Source organism: Antechinus flavipes, chromosome 2 (genome assembly GCF_016432865.1).
Source record: "Antechinus flavipes isolate AdamAnt ecotype Samford, QLD, Australia chromosome 2, AdamAnt_v2, whole genome shotgun sequence".
NCBI lineage: Eukaryota > Metazoa > Chordata > Mammalia > Dasyuromorphia > Dasyuridae > Antechinus > Antechinus flavipes.
The window spans coordinates 464,922,376-464,946,018 of record NC_067399.1 but is presented as its reverse complement, the minus strand read 5'-3'; the positions used below and the strand labels follow the sequence as shown (position 1 = coordinate 464,946,018).

The 23,643-nt window shown below is 33.9% G+C and overlaps 1 protein-coding gene across 1 annotated transcript; it reads right to left on the bottom strand.

Moving 5' to 3' along the window:
- Positions 1-21,468: 21,468 nt before the first annotated feature.
- LOC127547037 (olfactory receptor 1G1-like) lies at positions 21,469-22,410 on the bottom strand. The gene has a single exon (XM_051973893.1). It carries the CDS (start codon positions 22,408-22,410, stop codon positions 21,469-21,471), a length of 942 nt encoding a protein of 313 aa, XP_051829853.1.
- Between the last annotated feature and the right edge of the window lie 1,233 nt (positions 22,411-23,643).

Here is a 23,643-nt window from a genome sequence, read left to right as displayed (position 1 = left end):
CTACATCTCTTCTTTGTTTCCATAATTGTCAAGAGTTATTTAAGGAAAGACCAAAGTCTTTGGTAACAAGAAAGACTTAAACTGGGTTCTGAAGAAGTAGAGAGTCAGGAAAAGAACTAGAAAAGTGCAATATCACAAAATAAAAAATGTAAAATGTTCAAGAAGAAAGTGGTGATGGTATTGGGGGTGTGGTCCAAAATGCCCACTGAAAAGATGATAGAAATTAAAGATGAAAGAAACCCTAGAAATCATTTAGTTTAATGCACTAAATTTTAGAGATTCAGAATCTGACACCAGAAAGGGGGAAAAAGCATTTATTAAGTGTCTACTATGTGCTAGGCAGTATACTAAATGCTTTATAAGTATCTCATTTGATGCTCACCTCAATCCTGGGACATAAATGCTGTTAAAATTCCATTTAGTTGAGGAAACTGAAGTTAAGTAACTAACCCAGGGTCATATAGCATGTTTAAGATCATGCTTGAATCAGATTTTCCACACTCTAGGCTCAGGGCTCTATCCATTCTACCCAGCAGTGTAGAGATTGGCTCAAGATCATAGCGTGTAAATGGCAGAACTTGAATTAGAATCCATGTCTCCTGATTTCCAATGCAGTGAACTTTCCAATAAAATATAGTGCCTTAAAAACTGAAAGAAATAACATCATTGCATTGAGTGTTTTAAAGATCACTAGCAATCTTCCAAAGTGGTAGGGACAATAGCCACTTCAAGATGGAACTCACTGCCCCTACGTTGAACAATTTTCCTTACATTAGAAATAGAATTAGGTTCAATATAGGTTTGGATAAATCCTCACATGGCAGAATCTTGGCAGATGCTTCTAATCTGAAAAAATAATGTAATGAAGGGTAATGATAGCTTTTTAAAAATAATAAACTTTTACTTGCATGTCATTCCTTTGCTCATGATCCTTGGATGACCCTCTTCTAGTATTACTTCATTCTCTACTATTCATTCTGCTCTCTAGCCAAACTTTACCAGTGTCATGTCCCTGAACATATCTGAAGCTTTCCTGAATGAGCCATCATTCATACTGGTCTCTGTGCCTGAAATAGCCTCCTCTTATTCTCTTTGCCCAATCAAAATGCCACTTCTTCAAGAAACTCCCAGATCCTCTTGGTTAGTAATGGCTTGTACTTCTGGACCACAAATGATACTTTAAACCTCTATAGTGCATTTATCATGTAAGGTTCTACATTTTGTTGTGGCTTATATATTGACTAGACTGGGAGTTGTCAAACTATGGTCTGAAGGCTAGATCCACAGATTGTAGGATTACAGGCATAAAGCTAAAGGGAACTTTAGAGATTGTCTAGTCTAATATTGATTTTACAAATGAGGAAAGTGCGTCTCAGGGAAACTAAATGATTTATCATAGGTAATAAGGTACCACAAACTCAAGCCCTGTGATGCCAAATTTAATTCTCTCTTTACAACAATTAGATAATGTCTACTACAAGGAAAAAAAGAGAGAGGAAACTTGACTCAATCCATATTAGTTTGTTAATTTCTTCTCAGAGAGCTCTGTGCCCCCATTTCCACATTCAGAAGGCAAGTATCACTCACCTTCACACAGCGAGGAGCAGAAAGATTTTGTGGCCCTCTCCATTTCTTCATCTGTAATATGGAGAATAAGACTTCAGTGTTTTGTGATCAAAGGGTGAATGCTAGAATGTTTGATTTGGAAGGAACTTTATAGGTCATCAATGTTCAGTGAATAATGGCATAGGCAGCAGGTTTGGAAATAGGAGCCCTTAGTTCAAATCCTAGTTTTACCCCTTCTCAGACTTATGACCTTGAGAGAAAATTATTTAACTTCTTTGAGGCTTAGTCTCCTCATTTGGAAAATGGTGATGATCTATCTATTTTACCTATCTCTGTCTGTCTTTCTCTTTTATAATGCATAACTGTTAATGTTGTGAGAATCAAAAGACATAATGCATAGAAGAATGTTTTGTAAACTTTAAATAACCATAATCCATTTAGACAAAATCCCTCATTTACTGTTGTGGAAACCAATGGCCAGAGAATAGCTTCTCTATCCCCATGCTGCTTCTGATCAAGACTTAGCATCCCAGAATTGGGCAGAACTTTTCAGTACTCATCTAGACCAATCCGCACAGAGGAATTCTCTCTGTATTATCATTGTCAAGTGGTCACTTCACCTCCATTTGAACACCTTCAGAAAAAGGAAACTTCTTGTAGGCTGTTTCACTTTTTACAATTCTCATAGTCAAGGATAATTACCCCAAATATCAGTCCAAAGATATCTACTTTCTATTTTCACTAAGTTCTGAATGCTAGTCCATGGCTTGGATTCAAGGATGGAAAATGGAATTTATTGAATTCTTCTTCTTTTTTGACACTCTCACATATTTGAATGTTAGAAGAGTGATCATGTTCTTCCTCCCTGCTTCACCTCCCACTTCTACCCTTCTATTCTCCTGCTATTTCCTTTTACTTCAAGTGATCTTCAATACAGTCTAATTTTGAGTTTCTTTCCCTGTACTGATAGCTGTCATTGATCATATTCCTGCTTGTCAGTATCTGTCTTAAATATGAGAAAACTAACGCTTAGAGAGGAAAATTATCTTACCCAAGATCATAAAGCAACTGAGTATCAGAAATAGTGCTTGAAATCAGATCTTTTGACTTCTAAATCAAAGACTTTTTTCTCCTATAGTTTGCATCACTCAGAAATGGAAGAATTCTTTTTTCACTTATTTTCTCCTTACTCTTTTACTTTTATCCTTTGTCTCCATCACTGACACTTAGGACCATATGTTTATACTTCAATTTACTTTCTGGAAGTAATTTCAGAAGCAAAGGAGAGGACATTTTATCCTTACCAAAGAGACATTTAAGAAAACATTTCAGTGTTTTTTTTAAATGGTCCAGAGGTACAGAATAAGAGACAAGGAATTTAGCTTCTAATAAAGGACATACCTAGGATAACAGTGAGTCCCAAAATGTTTTCTTCAATATAGAATTTAATGTAGAGACAGCGTGAGGGAGTCAGCAGGAAATTGTCTCCCCTTTCCACCAAAGCAGAGATGTCACATCATCTTATGTCCTTTCCAGGGTTGCTGAGAGCAGGTGCTACAATGCTGTTAACCCCTCTACACTATTACCTTCCCTCCCCTCTATCCTATTACCCAATCTCTCATCTGTCCTTTTCCCTAGAGCCCATTGCGACGTGTTGTCTCCTCACATCCTCATGGGCTTCTGAGTCTGTGGCTGACAGGGGAATGCTGCTGCTAGCTCATATCCCAAAGCTTGGGGAGGCTGGAAAAGTTTGGATGAAAATAATAACAATAACAGTAGTTCTGATTTCTAGATCTTCATGTATGACAAAAAGTACTCCTCATAATACCTCTGTTGGATCTATGTTTCCCTTAAAACCCACCTCAAATATCATCTCCTCTAAGAAGCTTCCTTTGATTTTATAGTTAATAATAATCTGATGTCACATAGCTTTTTGGGGGGTGATAGTGAGACATTTGGGGTTAAATGACTTACCCAAAGTCGCAGAGCTAGTAAGTGTCAAGTGTCTGAGGTCAAATTTGAACGAAGATCCTCCTGACACCAAAACCAGTACTCTATCCACTATGTCACCTAGCGGCCCCTCACATAGCATTTTATATAGATTTTATTGATATATTTTATTTTTAACATAATTTAGAATTTTCCCTCAGAGGTTTTCCTTTTTCCTTCTAGAGAATCATCCTTTGTAACAATTTTTTAGAAAAAGAGAAAAAAAAGAAAAAGAAGAGAAAAAAGTTAGACAAATACAATTTTCTATACTCATGGACTCTTTATCTCTTCAAAGGGTGGGAACAAGAAGGAAGTCTATCTTTTCTTGGGGGCTAGATCTATTCTTTATAATTTTGAAGCATTGTTTCAAATGTTTTGTGATAGGTTTTTTCCTACATTTCATTGTAGTAACTATATATATTGTTTTTCTGACTCTGCTTCACTTTGTATCATTCTATGCTTCTTTGTATCCATCATATCCATTATTTCTTATAACATAGTAATATTCAATTACATACATCACAATTTTTTTAGTCATTTTATAATCAGTGAGTATCTATTTTAACATATAATTTTATATAGTTTTCCCATTTTGGTTTACTTTGTAATCTATAATGTGCTTATTATTTAATAATACTTTATACTATATATCTGTGTAGTATCTTTTTCTTTTAAATTTTAATTTTTTTCATTTATTTTATTCTGAATTTAAGAAATAAAACAAATATTTTACCACACAACAGAAAAAAGAGATGGTTTTACATAATAGCTTTATTTTCAAAATACATGCAAAGATAGTTTTCAACATTTACCCTTGCAAAACCTTGTATTCAAAATTCTTGTCCTTCTCTTCCCTCTACCCCTCTCCTCTAGACAGCAAATAATCCAATATGGGTTAAATATGTACAATTCTGCTAAATATATTTCCACAGAGATGATTATGCATGAAAATATATTATACAAAATTTGACTTTCTACCAGAGTATGAACTCCATGGAAGCAAGGACTATGTCTTATTTAAACTTTATTTTTTACTATAGGACCTAGGACAATATTCTTTACAAAATAAAAAGTTAATAAACATTTGTTATGTTTGCAAATTGTTGAGTAGCACTCAATGCTCTAGGCTTATAGAGACTGAATTCAATCTTGGGAGTGTTCCCCAAATAAATCTCTTTTGCTCATTTTATTCTGCTCTACACCAAGTTTCCTCTTGTAAATCAAATGTCAGAATCCAGTTTGTATCCAATTCTTTACATTATATTTAAGTGCTCAGATTCCATAAAATGACTCAAGGTCATGATGTATATTAAGTACAGCGTATCCTTTATTTCATTAAATAGAAAACACATAATTAACTCACATTAATCTATCAACAATTGATACAATTCTCTTCTTTGATGAGTTCCACTTTGCCCTTGGGACTTTATACTGTTCCTGCAGAATCATAGTGCAATCCTGTGATTTGGACTCCCCTTGGAAAGGAAAAAACTTGGAGTCATTAAAGAGATAATCCCCCCTGACATTCTGGTGAGTCTGTTATTACTCCAGGGACATTTACAGACAGAACTTTAGTCTTATGGCACTATTCTAAATGTCTGAACCTCTCCTGGAAGAAAAATGAACTTGGCATTCTTATGGAGAACACTCTTTGGCATTCTAGACATTGACAATCCTTTATTTCCTCTAGAGACAGGAATATATGGAATACATACAGCCTTTGAATACCACATTGATGGCTTAGACTTCCCATCATGAAGGAAATTTAACTGGAGATTGCTAAAGAGATAAACCCCTTCCTACTGGACCTGCATTGTCTGAAATAAGCCGTGGCAGTTAAGGGAGGACAAAGTTCATGGGACTTACTTGTTCATATTATGCTTTATATTTTGTAGCTCCAGAGTGTCTCTAGAACTTTTTTGTGTGGCTCCTGAGGCCTTTTGTATGATCTTCTCTCTTTGTACTGGTGCTATGTCAGAAATTCTCCCTCTCTCATTAGAAATTTAGCTCCTGATATCCTGTTTTCTCTAAGAAGCTGACATTGTCTAAAAACTTCCTTCTTCTATCTTTAGAAAGCTGGGTTTGGGGGCTCTCAAATTCGATATTCCTAGGGAGCAACTCTGACACCAGCATTGCACATGATTATCTCTTTCCCTTCTCTAAGATGGCTGGGTTTCCCACTGCCCCAAGAAACCAATTTTGTTTAAGCATTCCACCCTCATCTCTATCTAGGAGGCCCAGATTCAATAATTCTCCGTACTTGACCATGTGCTTTCTTTCTTATAGGCTAATATGGTTGAGAACATGTACAAATCCAGGTGTCCTCAAAGGACAAAAGCCCATTCAAAAGTACTGGTCTCTGACCTATATTTATTCTCTCCATACCTCTGTAAAGACAGAAGAGTCAAACCTACAACTTTACTCCTTTTTCAACCTTTTTTAAAAAAATTAAAAAGTAGATTTATTTATTTAAAGATTTCTGATAATAGTTTTTAATTTTCTTTTTTATAAAATAATAATTTTATAAAATAATAATGAATTTTTATTTTCAAAATATATGCAAAGATAGTTTTCAGCCTTTCAAAACCTTGTGTTCCAAATTTTTCTTCTTCCCTTCCTCTTCCCCCTCTCCCAGGCAGCACATAATCCAGTATAATTAAATATGTGCAATTATTCTAAACATATTTCCACATTTATCATATTACATAAGAAAAATCAGGTCAAAAAGGAAAAATGAGAAAAAAAAAAGAAAAAATCAAGTAAACAACAATAAAAAGGTGAAAATACTATGCTATGATCCTTCTTCAGTCCCCATAGTCCTTTCTCTGGATACTGACTTCATCACAAATCTATTGGCTTGAATCATTTCATTGTTGAAAAGAGCTAAGTCCATCAGATCTCAACTTTTTTTTAAGAACAGTATAAAGGATTAGTAGGAACTCATAATAGTTCAAGTCAACAAATTCAGCTTCTAGAATGAATTATATAGTGGACAGTCTGCTGGACTTGGAGTAAGGAAGACCTTGGAGTAAATTTGAATTCTGCTTTGATCTTTACTTGTTGTATGATCTTGGGCAAGTCATTTATACTCCCTTGACCTTAGTTGATTCATTTGTAAAAAGAGGGTTGGATTTGGTTTTTGAGATTACTTATAACTCTCAAATGAAATTTGACTCATTTGCTTATATAAATTTGGGTCCATTTAATTATGCCAATCTATTTTGTGTAGTACTCTAATTGTTTTAATCAATAATATTGTGTCAAAGAACTTTCTATTGCTTTGGTTTTATGTCAGTATAGTTAAAAAGTTTGATGCTTTGCAGTCCTGGGAATGCTGAGAGGGAATCCCCAACCATAAGAGGGAATCAAACAAAACTCACCTCAAAATCAAGGGAGCACATTAAATTTGTAAGAATGAACATTATTTCCTGTATGTTGAGGATTTTCCCAAAAGGATTTAGTATACTGGAATGATTTTTTGGCCAGATTGAAATCTTTCTCGAAAAATGGAAATGAAGAGGTTGTAAATAGGAAAAATTTAAGCCTATTCCTTTTGATATATGTTAGATTTTAAATATGTGTTGTTCATAGTTTATCAGAATTTAGTATGTTTTCTTTATCTGGACTATTTATTGTAGATATGGTGATGTCTGAATATAAGGATACAATTTTGTGATACTCATAGAAATTCTATTTTTTTCTTGTAATATCCATCCAGTTAAATAGTTTTACAATCATTCTAGTGGTATTTAATGTGACTAGAAGTCAAATAAAATATAACCAAAAAATTAATAACTTCCACATGGAGATGCTAAGTCCCAAACACAGCTTCATCTCTTTAAAAGTTGATTAATAAAGTCCCCTGATCAATCCACTAGAGTTAACATTATCTTTGTTTTATAGATGAGAAAATTAAGACAGACATATGTGACTTGCTCAAGGTCACATAGCTAATAATGGTAGAATGAACTTTAAGATATCAAGTTTCCTAACTTTGGGACATACATATAGGGATCATGGAAAAAAGATCATGGAAAGAAGGCAGGAAAAGGATACAGAAAATCAGGAGACCCAGTTTTGAATTTTGGTGGCAAGATTTCATAGCTATGGATAAGCCATATATCTTTGGACCTTGGTTATCTCATTTGCAAAATGGGGATAATGATACTTGTAGTACCCATTCCACATGGTCATTGTGGAGAAAGCTCTTTTTTGTTTTTTGTTTTTGGTTTTGTTTTTACTTTGCTCAAGTTCCCTCTTGAACTCTTCCCTTCCTTCCTAAAAAACAACAACAACAACAACAAAAAAAAAACTATCAAATAACAAATACATTTTTGAAAGAAAAAAGAGAAAGTAAAAAAAAATTAAACCAAACCAATAAAAAATATCTAACAATATACTTGGTGAAACATTATAGACTTCTGGAAGGGAATGGAAGAAAGTTCTTATATCTGTTCTTTAGATACATGTTTATTTGTGATTAAAAATATATTTTTCAATGAATAATAATCTACAATATTTTCTCTCATTCCTCACTCTTTTTTCCTTTGGGATATGATTCTATTCTTTCAAATTAAAAAAAAATCAGTTTTGAATGGTTTTGTGGTTGTTCTCTGCAATTACAGTGTTGTAGTCATTATGTCTCGTTTCTGTTTACTTTACTTTGTCTCAGTTCATGTGAGTCTTTCCAAGCTTCCGAGTTTATTATATTTGGTATTTCTTTCTTTTCTTTTCTTCTTCTTTTTTGCTAAGACAGTTGGGTTAAATGATTTCCCACAGCTGGGAAGTGTTAAGTGTCTGAGGCCAGATTTAAACTCAGGTCTTTCTGACTTCAGGGCTAGTGCTCTACCACTGCACCACCTAGCTGCCCCTTAGATTTGGTATTTCTTAAAACACAATGATATGCTATTATATATTCATGTTTGCCATTTGTTTAAACATCTTCTAATAGAGGGGCATCTATCTTCTTTACAATTCTTTGCTACTAAAAAAAAAACACTAATGAAGTAAATAATGTAAAAATTGTTTTTACACTTAATTTGAAAAAAAATAAGCTATTTTAAAAAAAGAAAATGGTCATACTAATTTACAACTCCACCAATATATTATTAATATTCCTTTCTTTCTGCAACCTTACCAACATAGATATATTTTCTCATCTTTGAAAATTTGATTGTAAAATAAAACAGTTTTTTTTTTAAAATTGGCATTTCTCTAACTATTAATAATTTGGATTTTTCTAACTAAGTTATTTGGAATTGTTTAGAATTTTCAGTTCTTTTGAGAATATTTGTTTATATCTTTTGATCACTTATCCATTAGGAAATGTTTTTCAGTTTTATATACACACATACATATGTATGTATATATGTATATATATTCATATCTATAAGTTTTTAATATATCTTAGGTAGCAAACTCTTATTGAGAGACTTGATGCAAAGATTTTTTTAAATCATTTAACATTTTAATATTAAAGGTCATGCCAAAAAATTAGATAAGCAGATTATTATTATTTTTTTTTGTGCAGAAGCTTTTCACTTTCATGTAATTGAAATAATTATTTTATCTTTTGTAAGTGCTTCCATCTATTGTCTGGTTAAGGATATATATTCCCATAGTTGTAAAAGATATATGATCTACTTCTCTTCTATTTTTTTAATGGCACAATCTTTAATATTAAAAGTCCATGTCCATTTTGAATTTACTGTGGAATATGGTGTTAAAATTAATGTCACATATCCATTTTGAATTAATTATGGAGTACAGTGGAAGGTGTTATTTTTTGCTATCTTTCCAATTTTCTTATACCTTACCCTCTACCATGTACTTTTTGATTTAGTGACATTGGTATTTCTTTCATTTCCATGACTCTGGACATTTTCTCCATCTGTCCCCCTACCTGGAGTGCTCTTGCTCCTTGTCTTTTCCTGCTAGCTTCCTTTAAATCTTAGACCAAATTCCATTTACTACAAAGAAGCCTTTTACAACTCCTAGTGCCTTTCCTTTTAAAATTAATTCCTATTTATTCTGTATATAGTTAATTTATACATATCTGTTTTCTTGTCTCTCTTTTTTTGTGAACTCCTTGAGAGGAGGGATTGTCTCTAGTCTCTCTTTTTTTTTTTTATCCTGAGAGCTCAGTATAGTACTGGGAACATTAGTAGGCACTTAACATATATTGTTATTGATGGATATAAATCTAATTTCTGCCTGATTAATTTCCAATTTCTTGGTAGTTCTCATCAAAGAGGGAATTCTTTCCTAAGTAATTTATGTTTTACAATGTTTATACAATGTTGAATATTGAATTATATAATTTCTGATTCTTATCAAGTTTGTTTCATTTATCTGTTTCTTTGTTTTTAGCCCAATACCAAATAGTTTATTCTACTGATGATTGTTTTAACTTGGTCCAGAAATTTTGGCATGGTGTTTTATAATTATCATTTCCTCTACATAATTATTAATTGTATATATTATTTGTTCTTTGGCCCATTTATTATTTAGAATTTCATTGTTAAGTTTTCATTTGGACCTATTTGTGTTTCAGAAAATGGATCACTATTTTTAATGTGTTATAATTGGTAAAGGATGTGTTTATTGTTTCTGCCTTTTTATATTTACTTGCATATATTTGCATCCTAATATATCATCAATTGTTGCAAAAGTTACAGGTGGTGCCAATAAATATGTCTATTCTTCAGTAGTACCATTTACAAGAAAATAAGACTTTTAATTCTAGTTTCTCTAGCAATTTAAAAAAAAATCTGTATTTATTCTTTTGTTTATCTTTCTGTGAAATTTGTCCTGAACTGAGAGAGGAAATTAAAATTTCCTATTATTATTATATTACTTTCTATTTCTTCTTATAATTCAGTTAATTTTTTCTATTAATTTAAATAAGGCATTCAGAGCATATAATTTTAATGTTTATGTTGATTTGATGTCTATTATTTCTTTTAGCATAATTTAGTTTCCTTATTAATTCATTTTTACTTTTTTAATGTTTAATTTTTGCTTTTGATGGCATGATAGCAATTCCTATTTTTTTTTTTGATTCATCTGATGCTGTTAACTTTGTTTCTGCCTATTTAAGATAGTAATTCATCTCTAGAGTTATTTTTTACTAACCTACTTTAACAACCCACAAGTTCATTTACTTCCCTTCAACCTTAAACCCCATCTTCCTCTTGTTTGCTGTCTTCTAGTTAAGAACATTTTACTTAACTTATTAATTCATTTTTCTTTCTTTGTTTTATCTAATTATCTAATCCTTTCCTTTTTGATTCCCAAAGTTAATCAGTGAAATAAAACCCCTTTTTCTACCTTCCTCATAAGCTTCTTTTTTTTGTTGGATTTTCCTCCTGCATTTTCTTCTTTTTTACATCAACAAACATGAAGTTTATTTAATTTTTAATAGCTTTTTTATTTTTCCAGATACATGCAAAGATAATTTTCAACATTCACTTTTGCAAAACCTTGTGTTCCAAATTTTTTTCTCCTTCTTCTCTACCAACTCCCATAGACAGCAAGCAATCCAATATAGATTAAACATATGAGATTCTTCTAAACATATTTCCATATTTGTCATGCTAAGCAAGAAAAATCAGAACAAAAGGTGAAAGAAAAAATGAGGAACAACAACAACAATGGTGAAAATATTATGCTTTGATTCACAACAATCTCCACAATTCTTTCTCTGGATATGGATGGCTCTTTTCATCACAAATCTATTGGAATTGCCTTGAATCACTTCATTCTTGAAAAGAGACAAGTCTATTACAGTTGATGATCACATCATTTTGTTGCTGTGTACAATTTCTTTTGGTTCTACTCACTACACTTAATATCAGTTCACATAAATCTTTCCAGACTTTTCTGAAATAAACTCGTTCGTCATTTCGTATAAAGCAACAATATTTCATTACATTCATATACCATAACTTATTCAGCCATTGCTGAACTAATGGGTACCTATTCAATTTCCAATTCCTTGCCAGTACAAAAAGGGCTGCTACAAAAATTTTTGCACATGTGTGTCCTTTTTCCTTTTTGTTGATCTCTTTGGGATACAGACCTAGTGGAGACACTGCTGGATCAAAGGATATACACAGTTTCAAAGTCCTCTGGACATAGTTCCAAATTGCTCTCCAGAATGGTTGGATCATTTCACAACTCCACCAATAATGCATTAGTGTTTCAGTTTTCCCACATCCTTTCCAACATTTACCATCCTTTTTTCCTGTCATCTTAGTCAGTCTGAGAGATGTGAAATCGTTGCTCAGAATTGTCTTAATTGGCATTTTTTCTTATGATTAGAAATGGCTTTAAGTTCATTATTTGAAAATTGTTTTTTCATATCCTTGACCATTATCATTTGGCGAATGGCTTATACTCTTATAAATTTGAGTCAATTCTCTCTGTATTTTAGAAATGAAGTCTTTTTCAGAAACACTGGATATAAATTCTCTCCCCCCACAGATTTCTGCTTCCTTTATAATCTTGACCACATTGATTTGTTTGTACTAAAATTTTTAAATTTAATGTAATAAAGATTATCTATTTTTCATTTTATAATTTTTTTCTAGTTCTCCTTGGAAGGACTTCAGGAAAGATCTGTCTCAATTAGGCAGGGGGGAACAGCCAGCATAGGAGTGGCATGGTAAAGCCCTGTGCAGGGAATTTAGCAGGAGGCTCTTAACCAAATTATAGCAGCATTGGCTACTCTGTTCTGATTCAGAGATCCAGTGGATCAGCAGCCAGCTGTGAGCCCTTCAATGCAACCATAGAAGGAAATCTGAGCCCCTGAGCCCCAGCATAACAGGCAGGACTTAGTCAAGTTACTAGGACAGTGGAGAAGCCTACAGCACCAGACCCAGTGCAACCAGTGTATTTAATTCATCATTTCTGCTGCCTTTTTAAAAATTTCCATATTCATATTATATTGAGATAAAACGGCCTTTTGGAACTTCTATCCATAGCTTCTAGTTTTTCCTACTTAAGTCTAAGAGGCGAGGTTAAGCTCTTTCACATGAAAGCCTGTCCCAATCATTAATTGTAGTGATGGGGCTCAGAGGAGGTTTCATAAAAGAATCAGCTAAGTCAGCAGTATATAAAGCAGTCAATTTTCAAAGAATTTTAAAAGCTTTATTAGATTTTAGGCATTATGTTAAGCATGAGGATATATAAAAAAGTGAAATAAGTTCCTGACTGTTACAAATTTACATTTTTTGGGGGAGAGATAATCTGTACACATATAGATATAAATAAGGCATATACAAGGTAGATACAAGATAACATTAGAGGTGAAGGTGCTAACAAGGAGTACTAGGAAAGTTCCCTTTTGGGATGCAATACTTGATTTAAATTTTGTAGAAGCTAAGAATTCTAAGAGGTGGAGGTGAGGAAGAATAACACTTTAAACATGAGGGACAGATAGAATATCTGTGGGAAAAAAAGCAAGTAAATTAGTGTGGCTGTAGCACAGAACATATTGATTACAATAAAATATAAAAAAGATTATAGAGGTATAAAGGGATCAGATTGTAAAGGAGTTTAAATGCCAACCAGAGGAGTCTGTATTTGATCTTGGAAGTAAAAAGGAGTCAATGGAATTTATTGATAGGTAAAGAAAGTTTAGGATATAGGAAAATCACTTTGGTGACTATTTGCCAGATGGATTGTAGTAGGTGAGTGGTTTAGTTTCAGCATTTATTTTAGCAATATTATTTAAAATTTTCATTTCATCATCCTGCTCCTGTAGATGTAGGGTTATATAGGTGGTGAAAATGTTGTTCAATATGCACTGCTCTGCAGATTTCTTTATATTTTGTTCTGTAAAATGACTACATTTGTCAGTATTGATAAGGCAAAATCTAGGCTTGTCACCAACTATGACAGGATTTGCTTTAAATTAGAAATAAGTTTTCATATGACTTTAATATATATCAATAGCAACCAGTTTATATTAAGAGGAAGGATATTTAGATATTTGAATAAATTATTAACAAGTATATTTATAAGAGGCTCTTGAGATTGGTTGAATTGTACTTTTTACTTTTATAAGTGTTCCCTTATTAAAGCTTGGCAAATAGGGCAATGCTATCATTGCTGGGCCATAAAGGAAAATTTTAATTCATCCAATCTTTTCTCTTTTAGTAATACTCTTTCTCCTTCTGTCCCCTTCCCCACCAACCTTGACTACATGCACAATGTCATTATGGTATTAGACATATGAGAAATATAAGAAAAGTGTAATTGTTTTTAACTTAACATCAATACTAGTACATATTGGGATTTGTATATAGTGGTAGTAAAATGCATGACAGACTTAAAAGTTCAGTCAATATGGTTTGAGTTTCCAGGAAGGAGGGTAGTTAGATTCATTATTTAAATGTGATATTAACAACCTATTAAATATTTTGTAACATTTCAAATATTTCCAGTTTTTGTGAGTCTCATTGTCTTTCTGATTTTTTTTTGTTCTTTAGGTTGTATTTTCTTATGATTATGGTACAAGAAAAAAAATTTAAGGGTAACTGAATGAATTTAGGATCAGATCAACTCTTTAATAAACCATTATAAAAGCATTATCTTCCCTACTTGGTGGGAAGGGAATAGTGGATCTCAGATACTTTTAGATATTTTGTATAGATAAATTCATATCTCTAATAGTTTGGAAATGTTTTACAACTCAGACTACATTTCTTATTTCTTGAAACTTTGCTTCCTTTTTATTGAGGGGGAGATACTACTGCAAAATTTTTGACTTTATGCTGAACTGCTTCCAAATCCCATTTCATATGTTTAATTATATTGTTAGTTTCAGTTTTCCTTTTCCCACTGTTTTCTCTTTTGCAATACTTTTTTATGCACTAAGGAATAGATCTCTCACAGCGTATAACAATGTAGGAGATGGATTCTTGTTGATAGTGATAATCCTATTTGTTGATGACATTTTACCAAGTTCACAAATATTTCAGAGACTTGGGAAAGGAACTATAATAGCTCAAATAAGTTTGGTCTGATCCTCTATAGAAGAAAGACCAAGTGGATGAATAATTTCTATTTCCCAGATTATAACATGCATTTGTATAAACAGTCAGTATAGGTGAAAAAGCAGTTGGGCCAAGGATTGAACACAAAGAGGAGAGAAAACTACATTACATTTGGGAAATTGTATATTTAAAAAATGTAAACATAGTTTAGATGTTCTCAACAAAAAACCTTCCCATGAAAACAGGAGCCCTTGTTTTTTTAATATTAACATTCTACCAATTTTACTATATGCTAATACTTCAAGGAATTAAAAAAATCTCTGACAATTAAAAAGGGAACATCATATCAAGGATAATAGAGAGACTCATGGTATATGTGATCAAATGGTAACATATAATTAATGAGGAATTATGAAGGCCAGGAGTAAAAAGTGTTAAAATGGAAGAAAAGGGCAAAAGAAAAGGGAAAAAAGGAAGAGAAGAAAGATAAAAACAAGGAGAAAGAAGAAGAAAGAGAAGAGAAGGAGGATTAGGGAGAGAAGAAGTAGATAAAGGAGAGGAACATCACTCATAGATCTTCTAGATTGCCTTACCAGTGCCTGCAGGCCCCAGGTTCTCTATCCTTGTATTAAAGTAATAGTGAATGTTTTTAACTCTCACTGTAGACTTTGCAATTATATTGGTTCTGGAAGATTTCCTAGAGCATCTTGCTCAACTTTGGAACATAAACTCTCATAGCCACATGCTAAAGTGACAGGGAAGTGAGACTTCACAGTGCCTAAAAACTTCAGAGAAACTCAGAAATTAAAAGTAGAGAATCCCAACAATGGTGTTTTGGGGGTTGAGCATATTTCCTTTATAGATCTTTATAGTAAGATATGCAAGAAAGAACTAAAAGGAGAGGTCATTGGGACAAGGAAGGATGAAAGTAAGGAAATAATAATTCTTTGAAACCTAATTTAAGCCCTAAAAATATTTTTAATTAACAGGAAGCATTTGTTGAATTGATGTAATTCAATCATTTATTTAGCTTTTATATAGAATACCATGCTACTAAGTCCTTTTTAAAAAAATTTTATTTTATTTAATAATAACTTTATATTGACAGAATCCATGCCAGGGTAATTTTTTACAACATTATCCCTTGCACTCGCTTCTGTTTCGATTTTTTCCCTCCCTCCCTCCACCCCCTCCCCTAGATGGCAAGCAGTCCTATATATGTTAGATATGTTGCAGTATATCCTAGATACAATATATGTTTGCAGAACCGAACAGGGAGAATTGGATTCAGAAGGTCAAAATAACCCGGGAAGAAAATCAAAAATGCAAATAGTTCATATTTGTTTCCCAGTATTCTTTCTTTGGATGTAGCTGCTTCTGTCCATCGTTTATCCATTGAAACTCAGTTAGGTCTCTTTGTCAAAGAAATCCACTTCCATCAGAATACATCCTCATACAATATCATTGTCAAAGTGTATAATGATTTCCTGGTTCTGCTCATTTCACTTAGCATCAGTTCATGTAAGTCTCTCCAAGCCTCTCTATATTCTTCCTGTTGGTCATTCCTTACAGAACAATAATATTCCATAACATTCATATACCACAATTTACCCAGCCATTCTCCAATTCGTGGGCATCCATTCAATTTCCAGTTTCTGGCCACTACAAACAGGGCTGCCACAAACATTTTGGCGCATACAGGTCCCTTTCCCTTCTTTAGTATCTCTTTGGGGTATAAGCCCAGTAGCTACTAAGTCCTTAATAAGTCAGAACTTTATGAAATTTAATGTGTAGCAAAAGAGTAGCATATAACCAGGGATATTATTAATATGCAACAGTATATGATACATAGTTAAGAAAGATGCCAAGTGTCATTTGATGTCTAAGAAGGCAAAGATTATTGATGAGGTAAAATTAGGGAGGAGTAACATTTAAACTAACCTATAAAGGAGTAGTAAGAATTCAAGAAGTTGAGGTGAGTATTGCAGACCTAGAACACAGAGTGAACTTGCTTAAAGAGAGGTTAGAGTACCTAGGTCACATATCAGAAGATGATGAGTAGATCTAATCTAGCTAGAACATAGATTATGCATTGGGGAATGGTGGAAGTTAATTCTAGAAAAAGGTTTTTGGGGTAGATAGAAATGACAGGAATTAAATTTAGGAATTAAACTTAGCAAAGAAGTAAAGTACTTTTCCCCTCTGATACAAAAGAGAAGGAGGAAAAAGTATAATGGAAAGAAGACTAGTGCTGGAATCCCAGCAGCTGGCTTCTCATGCCACTTATGACCTTAAAGCTATCCTTGTGACCTATAAAACAGGATAGTCAATCTGTAAATATTTATTAAGCACCTATTATATGCCATGGGTTACAAAAAGAGACAAAAGAGAGCCCCTGATCTAAAGGAGGTCAGGATTTAATGGGAGAGATAACAAGTAACTATGTATAAACAAGTTTTATACAGGATTAGCAGGGAATAATCAATTGAGGAAAGGCACTAAAATTAAGAAGGAACTTTTGATGAATAATTTTATTTAAGAGGTCATGTCTTGCTAGGTTTTTAATAGGTGCCCAAATTTTTGTAACCCTTAATTAACACAGGTTTTTTTTTAAAACCATTTCCTTACATAACAAAATAACCAGTCTATAATTATTGGTGTTGATTACCTGATTCTGAATTGTCATTATAAGCTCTGGTTTTAGTGAATATATGTACATGAGTCAATATGCTTACCACTACCACCACTATCACCACCACCATTTCTACCTCTGCCACTGCTGTTTCTACTGCTGCTGCTGCTGCTGCCATGTGATATAGCTGATGGAGAACTAAATCAGAGATAGTGAGACTTGGCTTCAAGTCCCACCTTTGATATGTATTGTCTGTAGGATCATATGTAAATTAACTTAACTTCTCAGTGCTCTGTATAACTTTCTAAGGCTATAAGACATAATAGTTTTTTATTTTTCCAAAAATGTGCAAAGATAGTTTTCAACATTCACTTCTGCAAAATCTTGTGTTCAAAATTTTTGTCCCTTCGTCTGTTCCTCTCCTCTCCTCCAGACAGCAAGTAATCCAATATATGTTAAACATGTGCAATTCTTCTAAACATATAAGATTATAAATTGTAAAGATGGCATTAACTGGCGTTGGTAAAGAAATTTACTCATCTGTGAATGCCATGGAATCATTGGTCTAATTCCTGTTCCTTAGACTTATGTGGGTATCAAAAAAGAACCAAACTGTTAACACTTGTCAGAAATGTGGAGACAGCTTTGTAACATGGTGTAGAGGAGAATAAAGAAGGATACTGACATTATAAGGGATAAATAATCCTATCCAAAAATGACTACTCAGAGACCTCTTGAAATAAAAAGCAGAAAAATTGTTTATTTAATAAATTCTCATGAGAATGAGCAATTCCACCGTGAGAAAGGAAAGAGAGAAAGCTCATAGTAGAAGGGTTAAAGAACTAGAGAAAATATACAGTTTTTATAGGTTTTAGTTACAAAGGATTACATCATGGGTTGGGGAATATTAAGAGATAGGTGCCCCCTCCCCCCTTAATTGAATGTTATTTGTGCCCAAAACAGCAAATTTCCTGGTTCTGGGAGGAGCCATACATCAGGCAACTAGTTGTTTAAACATTGATAACTTGAACATCGATAAATGTCATTATTTTTGGTTAAATACATATATCTAAAATCTAAGTAAATATTGGATAATTCTCAACATACTTATGCAGGTCACAGAGACCTAGAGAAACTAAAATACAGAAAAGGAATTTAAGCATTCTTGCAAGTTCTTCACTTTATCTCTACTCCACACAACATGGACAGTATAGAAGAGAGGCAGAAAAAATATTACATTGAAATTAAAATTAAAATGTTTGCTGTCTTTGTTTTAATTTTGCCTATTCTTTTGTTTGTCCCCAAAATTATTTTTACTTTAACGTATTTCCTAGGACTGGTGATATGTAGGCAATAGAGATTGTTTGGGTATCATATCTTCTTGTCTCCAGCTTTTCCTCTCTTCTTTGCATGTCCACATAAATTATATGAAGGAACTATCATGTATGTGGAAGTATACATAATTATTCCCCAAATTGGCTCAAATTTTTTTCTTAATATAGTGTACTATGATCACATGATACTTATCTGCTCAAAAAATTCTGTTGTTCTCTATTGCTTAATGAAAAATTGATAAATTACTTTTTATTCAAGACCCTCTAAAACTTGTCACCAAGCTACCAATTTAATCTATTCTGAGACAGAAAATAGAGTAGAAGACTTGGAGGAAGGAAGACCTGGTTCAGATTTTGCCTCTTACTGGTAATAGCTATATATGACCTTGGGAAAGTCATGAAGCCTCTGCCAGCCTTAGTTTCCTCTTCAGTAAGAGGATAATTTGTGGGTCTTTGTGAGGATCAAATAAAATTGCATGTTTAAAATGCTTTGCAAATCTTAAAGTGCTTCATAAATACTATTATTAAGTCATCTTATCTTATTCTACTCTCTTTTACATGTTCTACAGTAGAATCAAATAGGCTATTCTCATCTTGGCCTTTCTTGTCTTTGTATTTTTGTTCATTTGTGCTCATAAGTTTATTTTATTTTAGGACTGAAAAGTATCACTTTTATCTAATGTGTACTACTTCCTCTAATTTCTTCCTATTGAAATCCAGTTCTTCCTTCAAGTTTGAACTCTGATGTTACCTCTTCTATTAAAATCTTCCTCAATCACCCCATTGCTTGGCTTCTATTAAAATTAATTATCTTTCCAGATTTTCCCTATATCTTATTTTAGTCTCTTTTATATAGATTATTCTCTCTTATATTATGTCCACTTATATAAAATTTTTATTTAAACTGTTAAACTTTAAATTCCCTGAGATCAATAATATGTCATAATGTACCATGCTGTATTGGAATGATGATGGTTCTTGGAGTCAGAAGACATGAGTTTGAGTAGCAAATGTAACACTTATTGGGTATCTAACCCTGGACGAGATAATTCATCCCTCATGGTTTCTGACATCTAGTAAACACCGCGCAATACTCAGTGACTGAATAGCCTACACAAAATGGGAACAATGATACCTGTCATGCTTATCTCAAAGTATTTCTGTGAAGAAAATGTTTAGTAAATTATAAAGTGCTTTATAAATGTGAGTCATTAATATTTTGTCCTTCATCTCCAGTAGATCACAGAGAATAGGAACTAAGATTCACAGAGATGGAAGAAGCTGGGAATATGAGGAGCAGAATCATAAGGTCATAGATCTAGAGACTGGGAAGACTTGAGAGGCCATCTATTCTAACTTTTTTATTTTACAGATAAGCAAACCAAAGACAAGAGATCTGAAGGTTCTTGCCTTAGATTCCACTGATATACAGAATCAGAGGTGGGATTTGAACTCAAGATTCCAAGGTCAGATTCCACTGCACATTTTGCTTCTTTAAGATACCATATTGAAAAAAAAAAAAGGATTTTACTGTAAAAATTTTTAGAAGAAATAGGGCCCTTATGTAGTCAAGATTTTATAGACTGGTGGAAATTTGCTGTGAAGTATAAAATGATTTAATTCAACCCTTACCTGAAGTTATTTTATATTGAACTACACAATGCCTGTCCGCATCTCCCATCCATTACTAATAATTCTGATCCCTCTTTCACCTGATAGTCCTGCAGATATCTGGAGACAGCCTTAAGGGACTCCATATATCTTTTTTTTCCACTCTAGGATAAACAACTTCTAGTTTCCATGAAGGAACATCACGTAAATACCTGGAAGTTTTTCCTCAATTTGGGAGGTTCTTAACTAGACTTGGGTCAATTTTTAAAAATCTTGATAACTAAGCATTGCAACATCATAATTTAATTTATTTAATCCTCTGCATTTTATAATTTGATTTTTTTGAGAAATGTTTCATAGGCTTCACTAGACTGCAAAAGGGAACCAGGACAAAATCAGAGGTCCTTAAATACTTTATTCTAGGTACTCAGTCCTTCACACCAGGCTGGCTACATATATGAAATCAGGCCACTGACTACATTCCTAAACTTAAGTTCCTCTCAGCTAGACCCCAGCTCTCAAAAGAAAGGGAGATTATGTAAAGGGAGAGACCTTCCATAGAAATGCTCTGATTTTTAACTTTAGCACCAATCACTGTCCTATTTTATGTAACTTTCATCCCCTCCAATTCCTCCAGCTGTAGGGCTGGGCTTTGTCAAACTCTTAAGTGGAAAAACTTTGCTTTGAGAATTTTTGACTCCTTTTTTCTTTCTCTTTCTTTCTGTCTCTGCCTTTTTCTTTCTTTATCTCTTTCTGTCTCTAACTCTTCCTTGACCACCTCATCATACTTTTGCCTTACCTTGGATTTCATGTCTATTCTTTCACTATAAATAAGCCTTATCAAGGAAAAGATTGCCAAATTGCCAATTTTTTTTCATTTCATACTCTTTATCATCAGCTGATTTGCAGTGGTTTTGTACATTCACACCATGTGTAAACTATGGGTTACAATGTAACTGGATTTAATGAAAATCTCTTTTCCATCTTCTGTATGGTCCATAATTTCCCCCAAGGGATCAGTCTTCTGTCAATCAGTCTATCATAGATTCTATCCCCTCAGCATGCAGAGACTCCTTACTTACCCTCATATTGGACCAAGGCTTTTTGGGGAAGAGAAGTAGTTTGTCCCAGAGAGAAAAGAGCATCTTCTGAGATACATTTACTGAGAGGTTTTTGTGTTGCGTCATTAAGGAAGATATATAGAGAAGTTTTCTGAGAGATACTCCACAAAAATGAGTCACATGACTATCAAACCAAGACATTTTTATTAATATTGAATCATCAGAGTGAATGCTTTTCTAATAATCCCTGGGTTTCTGCTAAGGACTATGGCAGTTCACCAAAAAGAAAACATTCCTTTGCTGAGCAATCTCCTCAGAGCCCCCTTTATGTCCCTGTTCCTCAGACTGTAGATGAAAGGATTAAGCATTGGAGTTACCACTGTATACATCACAGATGCAATGGTTCCTCTCTTTGCTGAATAGGAGGATGAAGGCTGTAAATACACCAGAATGACAGTCCCATAGAAGAGAATGACCACTGAGAGGTGGGAACCACAGGTGGAGAAGACTTTGTGCTTCCCATCAGCAGAAGGGATCCTGAAGATTGTGGAGATAATGTGGATATAGGAGATCAAAATGCAAGTGAATGGGACCAAACCAGCCATGGCAGCATCAGTGAACATGACAACCTGAAACATGTTAGTGTCTGAACAGGAAAGCTTGAGAAGAGGTAGGAGGTCACAGAAGAAGTGGGGGATCACATGGGATCCACAAAAGGAGAACTGAGCCATGAAGAGAGTGAGAGAGAGGGCAATGAGGTGGGAGCAGAACCAAGACACAGTCACCAGCAGGACACAGCGTGCAGGACTCATGACTGTGGTGTAGTGGAGAGGAAGGCAAATGGCCACATAGCGGTCATAAGCCATAGCAGCAAGTAGGAAATCATCCAGAAGAGCAAAGGTCATGAAGAAATACATCTGAGTGAGGCACCCAGCATAGGAGATGTTCTGATGCTGGGTCCAGATGTTCATGAGCATCTTGGGGACTGTGGTAGAAGTAAAACAGGTATCAATAAAGGAGAGATTGGTCAAGAAGAAATACATAGGAGAGTGGAGCTGGGAGTTGAACACAATGGCCAGTATGATGAGCAGGTTCCCCAATGTGGTGACTAGATACATGGCCAAGAATAACCCAAAGAGAATCAGCTGATGATCTGGCTGTTCAGAAAGTCCCAGGAGAAGGAATTCAGAGATGATGGTTGTGTTTCCTCTTCCCATTATCTGAAAAAGACTGGAAGGGAGTCTGTCTAAAACAGAGAAACCAAAAGATGATGGTGGGACCTCCATATACCATTCTGATCTCTGGAGTGGCCATTGTGAAAATGGAGCACAGTGCCAATATGTGGATTTGATGGGATTAGGTTTTTGAACACATGTAAAATTCTCAGCATAACGTTAAATCTAATGATAATGATAACAAGAATAAAAAAAAATTCATTATTTTGCTGTGACAATTGGGTTTAAGTGATTTGCCCAGGGTCACACAGCTAGGAAGTGTTAAATGTTTGAGGTCAGATTTGAACTCAGGTCCTCCTGACTTCAGGGCTGGTGCTCTATCCATTGTACCATCTAGCTGCCCCAAGAATAACAAAAAAATATTTCATTTATAAGAACATGACAGTTGATAGCTTATCTCAGATTCAGAAAGACTTGGGGTGCAATTCTAATTGTTATCCATACTATCTGTATGACTTTGGAAAGGTCCCTTAACTTCTTTATTTGCTAGACACCACTCTAAAATTACAAGTTTCCAAATTACTGTTCTTCTCTATTGGTAGCAGAAATCTCCTTAATAGGAGTTCCTTATAACAGTGGAACCATAGATCCATACCAAATTAAATGTCCATTGTGCTTTATGGTTTAAAAGCTGTTTTCCTCACGACACCACCATCCCAGTGTTAATTTTCTCTTTTTTCATAAATGAAGAAACTAAGGCTCTAAGAAACAAAGTCATGCTCATGTAACTAGCTTTTGTTAGAGTAAAATCTTGAAGCCTAATCCACTGATTCTTTCCTTTATACAATACATTTTTTTGCTGAGGCAGTTGGGGTTAAGTGACTTGCCCAGAATCATACAGCCAAAAAGTGTTAAGTGTCTGAGATCAGATTTGAACTCAGGTTCTCCTGACTTCAAGGCTGGTGCTCTAACCACTGCAACATCCAGCTGCCCCATAGTACTTCTTTTTAAACAAAATCTAAACCTGTGGCTTCACTGCTATAAATTATTTCTTAGTAACTAGTGAGGGAAGTTCTTCTACTATCATAGGTCATATAACATTTTAGTTCCTGTGTAGGTTTCCTGTAGCACTGAGATGTTAATGAACTTGCCCAAGTTTACACAGACAGTGTGAGTCAGAAGCTGGGACATACACCCGTGTTTTTCCTACTTTAAGAATCACTCTGTATTTAGGCTGCCTTGGGGTCCCTTCATACCATCCTTCTGAGTATCAGC